Raw genomic sequence first — 11228 nt, 5'->3', positions numbered from 1 at the left:
AGAGCAAAGTGGGTGATATGGTACTACCTGATTATTCAAGACCTTGTATGTAAGGGGCAGGATTTTGAATTCAATTCTGGATTCTCTTTTTAGTCCCTGTCAGTACTCTTGCTGCAGTATTTTGGATCAACTGAAGGCTTTTCAGGGAGTTTTTAGGAAATCCTGATAATAATGAATTGCAGCAGTCCACCCTAGAAGTAATAAATGCATCAACTAGTTTTTCAGCATTTATAAGCATGTAGTTGTAAATCCATCAGTCCAATTTCTTAACCACTTACCCCACATCTAAAATATGTCTAATAGCAATTTATAATTCTCTAAAAAATGCTATAATCAGTAGATGTATTTCAGATAAAGATAAACCATTTGGCTTGTGTCTGTATGATACATACACTCACCAACTACTTTATTAGGCACACCTGCTCAACTGCTCGTTATTACAAATATCTAATCAACCAATAACATGGCAGCAACCCAGTGCATTTAGGCATATAGACATACTCAAGACAACCTGCTGAAGTTTGAACCGAGCATCAGAAGGGGGAAGAAAGGTGATATCAGCATGAATGTTGGATGTTTGTTGGTGTCACATGGGCTGGTCTGAGTGTTTGTGATGAGAATGTTTACAGAGAATGGTCTGAAAAGGAGAAAATATCCAGCGAGGAGCAATTTTCTGAGTAAAAATGCCTTGTTGGTGTCAGAAGAGAATGACCAGACTGCCTCAAGTTGATAGGAAGGCAACAGTAACTCAAATAACCTCTCTTTCCAACCAAAAACACACAGAAAAGCATTGGAGAGTGCACAACACTTGAAACCTTGAAGCAGAAAGCCAAACCATGTGCTACTCCTGTCAGCTAAGAACAGGAAACTGAGGCTACAGCAACTGAGGAATGGGCTCACCAAAATTAGATAGAAGATCGGAAAAAAAAAAGATTTCCTGGTCTGGCCTGCTGGTGTAAACAACCTGAAAGCATTATAAAAATGACTGGAGAGATATTTTATTGTTCAGTTTTCATTACTAATGATGTAATGTCCCAAGTATTTAAAATCAAGGGGAACCTTGCATCTGAAGAAAACATCTTCAGTCAATTCATTATGAGTTATGAAGTATGTAAAGGTGCATGACAGGCTTGATGATTTATGACTATGGTCATAACTCATCAAGCCTTTGTAAAACAGGGTAATGGTCACATAAATATTTAATTATAAGAGTTTGACCTAGTTGGCTATGTGCCCATCAACCCGGTTGATTGAATGACGAAAAAGTGCATAAGTGGTTGAGCCTTGGGAGACTTGCATTCTATTTTCAGCAGTGTGATTGTTTTCCTGCTGCTAGGAAGCCAAGCAGGAGAAGATACAGAGCCCATTATATGTTACATTACATTGCTGCAAGCCTGGAGATGGCTTTTATTGCCTTAAGTTTCCTACAGCAGCACCATCATCCCTTTACATGTAATAACCTGGAAAATACAGTACATATATTTAATTGCATTTCTTTCAGTAGATGATTAAAATGTGTTTTTAATGTCTTTATCTTCAGTAACCATCTGATCTGATCTACATCAGAAATTCTGTGATCCAGAGAATGACCAAAGGACCTTGGGTAATCTTCCTGGAGATAAGGTCAATTCTCCAGGTACAGACGCAGAGACAGGAAAAACAAAACGAATAATTCATTGTGGAATAAGTACTTACCCTGTCAGAGTGATTTAGATTATATGCCAACTGGAGCACAGAATTAAAACTTCACTGGACACCAGGAGGCTTGTTTTTCAGGACTTTGCATTATTGAACAAATCAATTTTCTTATGTGTAATTATTAATAGAGAAGAAATGAAACCCTGTCTGCTGACACACAGTCAGCACTGAAGTAGACTTCTTAGTGTCCTTGTTTGAAAGCCAAAATGAACAATAGCTCACTACAATAGAATAACCTTTATTCTATTAACAGTCAGAGAAAAAATGCAAATTACTCTAAAATGCATTATTATGTGCATCAGAAAGATTAAATGCAACATGTTGATTAATGCCACTTCCTTTTTACATTTCAAAAAGAAATAAATTTTGGCAAGTACAATATTTTACAATCAGTGTATGACATTTTGTGAAATTAAACACTTTGTTAAACATTAACTTGTTGGTTCCGAATGAATTAAGGCATCTGACCTCTGGCACAGAAATAGCCCTCAGCTCATTATTGTTATCAAGTCTTTAGGTGGTCAAGCCCCCTCAATAGCCCCTCAGATCTCTCATATGGAGGACTTGATCCCAAGGACAGGAATCACTGGACTGAACTCCCCAGCTGGATGTCAAGTAGGTAAAATTGCCTTACCAGCAAGCTACAAGAATAACATGCTGTATACAAACCAATAAGGTCATATACAGTTAGTTAAGTATTTGGACAATAACAAGCATTTCGTTAACTGATTAGGAACTGCAGACATTTTTATTCAGTCCTTCATTTTCCGAGGCTCAAAATTAATTGGACAATAATCCGACAAGCACATTGATGGCCAGATTAAAGATCTGGAGCTGACTCACAGTGTAAACCTTCCATTTGATAGCTCTTCACTGGAACTCAGTGAAGAGATATCAGGTAAGAAGAAATACTTGATGCCTGTGGGGGTGGACATCATTAGGCTGAAAACCAAAATAAACATACAGAGAGACGGGAAAAACTTTAGGAGTGGCTAAATAAACAATCTGGTACATTGCGAAAAAGAAGGAATGCACTGACCAACTTGGAAACATCAAAAGGCCTGAAAGATCACAGAAAACAACTAAAGTGCATTATGACAGAATTATTTCCAATGGTTAAGAAAAACAACTTTACAACATCTGACCTCTATTAAAGAATGCTTTTCATTTACTGAAGACAAACCTGAAGCCACAGACACAAAAACAAGTAGCAGCTGAAGGCGGCTGCAGTAAAGGCCTGACAGAGTATCTAAAAGAAGGAAACACAGCATCTGGTCATGTCCATGGGTTCTGGACTTCAGAGGATTGGACTGCAAACGATTTTCATCAAAGTATTTAAAACAATGCTGGTATTTAAAATTATGTTTGTTTAATTACTTTTGAGCCTCTGGGGAACTCTGTATACAAATTGCTGTAATTTCCAAACAGTTAATGCAACACGTTTGATAAACTCACTCAATTAAAGACGAAAATCAGCACTGTGGTGCTATGCAAAGACAAAAATGCAAATATTGTGTCATTATACAAATACTTATGGACCTGACAGTATAATGAGTAATACCAAGGGGCAATTTATTACTACTTTCACTCTGTACTTACAGTACAGCTTTATTACATCTTTATGACTATACTAATTTTTACTTGTAGAGGAACCCCCCCCCCGTCATTTAAGTACTACTGTACTATTCAGAGTGCACAAATTGGAACGGGAACATTTAGACCATAAATACAGGAGTTTGCCAGAGACCCCATTCGTCTCACTACTCTTTAATTTGATCATGTTTTCATGTTCAGAACTTTACAGCTGACACAGACAAGTAGTCTGAACAGTATTGAGATGTGTATTCGCTAGAAAATTTACATACAAGCACTGGGGCTACAAATTGTACTGTTCTGCCTAAAGAAGAAATTTTTGAAATTTGAAATAAAAAAAAAGGCTAAAAATACACAGTTTCCACCACATTGATTCTGAGGCCATCACAGTGTTTTAAATCAGTGTCATCAGCCACTTTTCAACACACAACAGAAATCACATTATCCATCAACTGAAGCCCTTTGGAGTCACAAGGTTTTCTAGAAATCCACTTCAGCCCAAATCCAGTGCAGATAAATTAGAAATTCAGAAAACAAGACTACTCAGTCACATGAAGATAATCAGCTGTCAGCGATTTCTCATTGTGTCTTCGTACAAACCTTTTCCCCATTCTGAAAGTGAAACCCAAAATTTTCATGTGTGTGCTTTACATGATTAAAGTCCTCAGCAGAAAAGCTTTTTTCCCTTTTAATGCTTGCGAGAAAATGGAAACATTTGTGGTCAGCAGCAGCAGCAGCAGCACGGATCTGTCCTCTGCTTTTATTCAGTCCGCTGTGAAAGCCGGCTGGCTCATTTCCCTGAAAAAAAAAAAAATCCGCTGGATTATGCAACAAAAGCAGCAGGAAGGGGAGATAATGATGAAAGGGACAATAGAGCACTGCACCAGTGGCCACTACCATGGGTTGGTGAATAATTATTAATTTACAGAAATCCTACTGAGATTACTTTAATGAGATCTCATTGGTGGCAACAGCCAGTCCATTAACAGTCCCTACATTTACAGAGAGTAGCAGCAGCAGTGCTGTGGTTTTGATTAGATGACAAAGTTAAATCAGTTACATACTGTACAACAGCTTATTGTTCTAAACGCTTTCTTGGCTTGGAAACAGAAACATTTGTTTAAGAAGAGCAGTACCAAAACCGTAAACTGGTATTTATATTCAATGGTGTTCATTAACAGCACTACCACCTCCTAACAGTCCATACAGTATACAGTACGCCAGCTGGTGTTCTCCACATTTGCTTGGTTTTCTTATTTCTTGGCAAAGGAAAGGTCCTTGCGGCATCATTTTTGGATGGAAACTGCCAATTAGCATCGGCAATAAATCCACAAACAAAACTGCAACATGTCTCTTTTATGTGGCACAGAGAATCAGTGAAGTGAAACAGGCCTTTTGAGTAGCAGAGCAGGACCAGAGTCTATAATGGTGCCAATATAATGACTTATGGTTTTTGATGGTTACGTTTAGTTAGGAGGCAGCAGGGTTAAGTTATGTTCAACTTACTGTACTGACTGAATAAATTCAATGCATTCACGAAAGGTTATATTATATAAATGGACATCTAAATTCTCTTGCCACTGGTCAAAATCACAAAAAGTTTATAATTTGGTTGGGTGAGTCCATACACTCAGACATACATCACATTACCCATCTGGGTCTTAGCATTCGTTTGTTATAGTTCGGTTTTGATCCTGTGCACCAGATCTCTCTGGTCCACCATGTCTGTCTGTCTATTCCAGCGGTGGTAGGCTAGCAGGGCGATGTTTTTGGCAGCCACTGAGCTCATCTCCATGGCGCTACCAGCCCACTCAATCCCATTGAGGTAGTAGAGATTGGGGTGCAGCTCCACAGGTGGCAGTCGCTGGCTGCTGCTGTAGCGAGGGTAGGCCTGCCACTCCGTCACCTGCACTGAGTAGTACGACCTAAAATCGAAGAGAACAGTATGATAGAGTAAAGCAGCCAATTTAAAAGAAAAAAAAAAGATGATCTATGTGGGTGGTAAGATCACTAAATAACTTTTTTAAATAAAAAAAAACAACTATAATGTATTTAGAGGATTCTGATAACAAAAAATGTTCTCTCCTAAACATAAATACCTAAATTTCACTACCTGAATAGGAATATTTGCTGGTTTTCTCTGTCTTATACAATAGTAAATTTAAAAACTTACACTAGAGCTTGACTGATATTTCCCGATATCAGCGCTGGCATTTATCACAGCCGATACATTACAAATTCAATAGGACGAGATGGTAGAAATACCCTTCAAACATGTAATAAAAGCACAAACAACAGCTGAACCAGTCAGAGCCTAAACAAGTAAACGTGGAGTCATCCACGACTTGCTGTAACCACAAATCAAGTTTATTTTTAAACTGAACTGACTCTTACATAACTACACTTAAGAAACGTTAGGGAACATAATCGGCCAATATATTGGATTCTTACAGATTGGTTTTAAAAATCTCATATCCGTCAGGCTTTACTTTGGACCAAACAAATACAGAATTGCCCAGGCATGACTATGGGATCAACTTCTGGGAAGAACATGGCTGACCTGAATAGCGTTTTGAGCTGAGACTTTTCCAGCAGCTGTGGGGAGAACACCTTGTAGACTCCAGCCTCCTGCGGCTGCTTACGCCGGAACCCTGCTGAGATGTTGACGGGACAAACACTAGCCACGCTGTTAAAGAACAGATCAGGTGTGTCGGTCGTCAAGACGCTGGCGAAAGGGAACAGACGGGGGTCCGGGAACCCAAAGAAGGAAGTGTTGAGGTAACCATGGACGATGGTTGCTACAGTGCTGTGATAGCTGCCAGGCAGCTCATCAAACGGAGGCGTGAAACCTTGAAACTGGACTCCAGACCCGACGCTAGCCTGTAGAGGCGTCGCCAACACTACAATGTCATACAGCTCTGATGCCGTCCCTGTTGCCGTGGTGAAGCTCAGCTGGTACTGGAGTCCCTCTCCTGTATTACAAAAAAAGCTCTGTGGATGACAAACCATCTCATTCTTTCTTTCATGTTTGCTTTTATGTTCAGCTCTCTCTTCAACACAACAGGTGGATTATAATATACAAAGGACACACAGACTCACAAAGAATAATCAATACCAGTAAAGCTGTCACAGCTGAAAAAAAACCCTTAAAAAACAGGACACATCAGGATGGCGTTACCTGAGTGGATGGGAGAGATGGAGTTGACCTGTGCCTCCAGCAGGTTAGCACTGGCCATTTTCAGCAGGCCTGAACACACCAGCTTGTTGCCTCCTTCCACCGCCCACAGGTTGTTCTGGGCACCAGCTAAAGACACAGCTCCTGAAACACACACAAGCACACGCGCGCTGAACAGACAGTGCCAAGTGCTTTAAACCAATTATCAGCTGCCCACACGCTTTCCTGTTCTCTCACTCCCACAGACCACCACCCTCCCCTCTCACCTTGCCTTCCTCTTCTACTCTCAACCCTGCATCTCTTTTCCTCTCTCGTCCTTTCCTTTCTCCTGAGCCAAATCAGAAAGGAAGACATTCAGGTCATAATTGTCCCCGAATGCACCTTCACAGCTGTTGCCCTCTTACTTCACTACTCATCACCCCTTCACTTCTTCCTCCACTGCTGCTTGCATCTTCCCACTTAGCTGACCTACAAAGGCTGGGATGCTGACATTCTGTCCGTAGTTGATCCTCATCACGGGTGCGATAACCTCATCAATGAAGCGTTGGGACACACCCAGCTCCAGCAGCGAATCGGACAGCGGCCTCCGGGTCATGTTGATGAAGCCGCTGCCCCCGAGAGAGTCCAGCAGTTCCTCTACGGAGCTAAAGGCATAGCCGTGGGCCTGGTATTTGTAGATCCTATATTTCACATGCACAGACACACAAATTATAACAGTTAACGACTAAATCAGTAGACAGAGCAATATGGAGATGTTTTGTTTTGTTTTTTGGTTTCGTTTCCTGCTCAAAGTTATTCAGTCAGCAATAATCTATTGGCAACAAATCAGAGATGGAGAGAAAGATATAGAGGCTTGTGGTTGTCGACTTAGAGAGAAGAAAAGAAAGAAAAAAGTGATGAAGAGATAAAAATCACTTCCTGAGGGAGGAAATAGATGTTGGTGGTGGAGGAAGGAAAAAGCAAAATTCTGTTTCTGGTTCATCTTTCAAGGCAAAACTGAGCAGAGGAAATATAAATGTAAGCAAAAGATTTGACATGTTTGGCCCTGAGAGGGTTTGATATCTGAAATACACTCATGCAATTCTACACTGTATATTTGTGTTGCTGGAGGATAGAGACAAGTTTCATGTCAGTGGTCCTTTCTCACTGGCAAATCCCAGGCAGATGGCTATCTATATTTACGCAGACCTCATGCTCGGAAAGGCACACAATGAGTCAAGGTTTTGCAGTTATTATGGCTGCAGATGCCTAAGGCGCAGAGAGCAATAAATAGCTCAAAAACAGGCTTCCCCCACTGACTGCAACACCAGAAGGGAATGCTGTGCACATTTTAAGGGCAAGACCTTATCTTTGAGATAGAAAAAACAATTTTGGGAAGAAAAGCACTCAAGGCATGAATGACTCAGCTGGATCTGCAGTGCCAATTTTGGAGCATTCCTGTCATTACCACTAATCAACTAACAATACTGCCACCAGAAAAAGGCAGGAGAAAAAATGAGCATTAAGAAATAAACAAAGCTTTGCTTCCACTTGCAGAGACACCCACAACAAAGTTATGATACCCTGACAGTGCAGTTTGTAGCGGCGCCCCTGCCACATCCCATCAAGTGTCCAACATGCAAAGAAGCTGAAGAGACAAAATAATAAAATCAAGGCACTAAAATTTCTGACTCACCTCATAAACTTCTCCATAATCTCCTCCACCCACATCTGCAGACGTATGAAGCTAATACCGTAGCGCCACCACAGCCGGAACAGGTCGAGCAGGTACCAGTCCGTCTCCTCCAGAATCACCTCTTCGCCGTTAAATACCGCCATCTTTCCTGCCACGTTGCGACGATACTTCAAACCTTGTTTGGGCAAACACAAGACGACACGGAGGACCAACATAGTGTCAGGTTTCTAACTTTCCTCTTGTAAAGTGATCGCTTTTGCTGGGGAATATTTAAAAAAACGCAAGAATCCCTCCCCTGGTTTGAAAAAGCAAAGCAAAATTTTAAAATCTGACCTCTGCTGTGACTAATTAATGTCTTTGTCCATAAACTCACCCAGCTGCTTGACAAACTCCTGCATGTGGAGGTTCAGTGAGTGAATAATGGAACCTCCAGACTCATAGTCGTTGTGATTGACGGTTACGGTGGCGAGACGGCCTCCCACCTCTCCCTTCTCAAACACGTCCACCTGGACCTCTGGGCCAAAGTGCTGCCGCAGGAAGTGGGCAGTGGCGCTGCCTCCTATCCCTGCCCCAACCACAGCTGGAGAGCAAGAGACACAGAGTGAGGTTGGGTGATGAAATGTGCCTTAAATCTTACGGAGATCTATAATACAGTGTAAATTTGCTGTTTGCTGGTGTTGTTGGCCTCTCTATAAGGGTAATAACAGTTTCATCAGTATTTACTATTCATCTATAGGTGGACTGAGGATGAGGACAATAAATTATGCTTTTCTTGAGTTTTTGGGTTATCTTGAAGTATAGAGGTGTTGAATAGGGCACATTGATAGGGCATATTGTTTAATCTCAAATGATCTCTTGTTACAGCACTTCCACTCATCATGGGGATGAAGGTCATTGTAATTCTGGCCTTTTAGTGATTTCTTTGAACTGTTCTTTTTTTCAGGGTGAAATGACTGTACAGCATACATCTTTACATATGACTTTAAAAAACAATAATTGGGTGCACAAGTTTTGGATTTTCTTTAATCCACATAGGCTTCAAATTAAACACAGATTCAAATATATATACACTCAGTTAAATCTTTTATAAGTGGCGCTGAAGGCTCTACAATGTTGTTTAGTTTGACAAGGCCAAGGCCTACTAACTTCTCATTAGTGATCACGATTAGGAAGCTCCCTTGTAGCCATTTGTATACAACTGCAGATTCCAGGATTATCAGACAAATGTAATTGTAAAAATTATTCAGATGTATCAAAACTTTGCCTGGGGCTGTTACCAGTGGTACTGGTACACTGGGGGGAATAATGAAGAAGGACTAATTCTTCAACCTTTGGACACAGGTGTTCCAACAGAACAATGACCCCAAACACACATCGAAACTGTTTTGAAAAGGCTAAATCAGACTAACATTAAGCTTCTGGGATGGTTTTCTCAAAGCCCTGACCTCAACCCTGTTGACACTTTGTGGACTATGCTTAAAAGCTGGGTCTACCAATTCTGCCAATAAACTCACCTTGAGAAAGAAACCGCCAAAACAAAAACATAAAAAGACCCAAAATACCATGACATTCATGCTCATGATGACAGTATGAAAAACTTCTGACTGCAACTGTATGTAAAAGGAAAAAGGAATTTATTACTTTGATCTTTAACTTAAAAAAACCAAACAAACACATTATTATTTTGTTTTTTCAAGTGTAAGATTTGCTGTATTTCCTCTTTTGTGCTTTTATTTTTTCCGTCATATCTTTAGGTTTTTTGGGCCTCCTGGCTGGTGAGGACAGCTGAAGCTTTAATTCCTGTTTATTAAGCTTTCTTAGTCACGTGACACACAATGTTCAGGCTAGGTTAGTGTTTGCCTTTATTTTTAGTATTCGGAGACCCCTGATGGATGCTGCTTATTCATCAGCCCTCAGACTGAGAGGCTAACATTAGCTGAACTAAACAGCTAACTAGGATGGTTAAATAACTGCTTTTCTTGCCTATCTTTGAAGGCGGAGCTCCGTCGACAGGACCGTGTTCCTCCGGGTCTGCGACAACAAACCGGGCTGCCAACACAGCGACGAAAAGAGGGAGCAAAGAGCAGCCCATAGCGACAGCAAAGCAGCGATGACCGGATGGAGAGGAGAGGATGCGACCGTTAGGCTAATAGCACACGAGGCTAGCTTCTACCTTCTCTGTGCGTTCATAACAGTAGAAACTCAACGGTGTGACGATTAACATGTAAGTAAATGAGGCCGAATAAGACGAGAATACAGCACAAAGGATGGATAAAGATGGTGATGATGATGGTGCAGCAGTTGGACCGCCACTCACGTCTACGTCCGGCAATATCACGTGATCCAAACAGATTGTTCCGACCAATCAGAGACGGCCGACTGCTGTGTCGTGCATGTCAGTGGTTTTCAAGCTTACTGCTTCCAAATTACGCTGAAAAGCACACCTTTAATGACATCTATAGAAAATATGTATATTATATAGCATTTCTGGTTGTCAGATGAACGCAATTCTGAGCATAACACCCACATTTTTGTTCATTGCTTTGTTTCCGGTGCCCTCTTATAGAACGTGAAGTTTTTTTTAAGGAGAGATTGGTTTTCAGTTGTCTCTTTCACTTGCTTGGCGGAATGCTGGCATTAGTTAATTCCTTCCAGCAAATGACTCACTGTCACTGGAGGCTGTTTACATCCAGCTGAAACCATAAAGCAAACTGCTTTCACAGGAATCCCCGCCCCTCAGGTGGTTTTGTGTCAGAGGGACAGCTCTGGAGACAAAATTACAGAGACAAGGCTGAGATGGTTGGGACACGTGCAGAGGAGGGATATGTTTTTTTCTCTCCAATATATTACTTAAAAATTGTGTGTATTGTACAATTTATTTAGGTTTGTCACTAAAAAATTTTTTTTTCAAAAACACACATTTAAAATATGATACACTTGTTGTTACAGGGTTAAGGAGTATTTTATAAATACTTGCAGTTTTAATAATTGCCTAAATAAGTGTCCCGGTGCACTTAAAGATTCTTGCTGAGCAGCAAGACTTAACTTTTTGACATGTGTTATTTGAGAATAAAGTGTTACCTCGAT

The 11228-nt window shown here is 40.7% G+C and overlaps 1 protein-coding gene across 2 annotated transcripts; it reads right to left on the bottom strand.

The window, feature by feature from the left end:
• Positions 1-1920: 1920 nt before the first annotated feature.
• pcyox1l (prenylcysteine oxidase 1 like) lies at positions 1921-11150 on the bottom strand. 2 transcript variants are annotated; one of them, XM_084940554.1, is made up of 8 exons: positions 10125-11150; positions 8515-8721; positions 8142-8316; positions 6935-7146; positions 6470-6610; positions 5852-6263; positions 4932-5216; positions 1921-4089 (listed from the first exon to the last, which is right to left on the bottom strand). In XM_084940554.1, exons 1-7 carry the CDS (start codon positions 10231-10233, stop codon positions 4967-4969), a joined length of 1506 nt encoding a protein of 501 aa, XP_084796680.1. In that variant the 5' UTR covers positions 10234-11150; the 3' UTR covers positions 1921-4089; positions 4932-4966. The 2 variants fall into 2 exon arrangements, with proteins under 2 accessions (XP_084796680.1, XP_084796679.1); XM_084940553.1 differs by having other exon boundaries at positions 1921-5216.
• Between the last annotated feature and the right edge of the window lie 78 nt (positions 11151-11228).

Source organism: Perissodus microlepis, chromosome 10, assembly GCF_051167445.1.
Source record: "Perissodus microlepis isolate ML-2025 ecotype Zambia chromosome 10, ASM5116744v1, whole genome shotgun sequence".
Taxonomy (NCBI): Eukaryota; Metazoa; Chordata; class Actinopteri; order Cichliformes; family Cichlidae; genus Perissodus; species Perissodus microlepis.
This window is presented reverse-complemented; position numbering and strand designations above follow the sequence as displayed.

Bases quoted from the DNA above. Each gene is read 5' to 3' on its own strand.
- pcyox1l (XM_084940553.1), bottom strand. From the start codon at position 10,233: ATGGGCTGCTCTTTGCTCCCTCTTTTCGTCGCTGTGTTGGCAGCCCGG. The intron at 6,611-6,934 runs GTCAGCTAAGTG...TGTGTGTTTCAG, and splicing joins CAGCATCCCAGCCTTTGTAG to GAGCTGTGTCTTTAGCTGGT. The intron at 6,264-6,469 runs GTAACGCCATCC...TTTGTAATACAG, and splicing joins CATCTCTCCCATCCACTCAG to GAGAGGGACTCCAGTACCAG.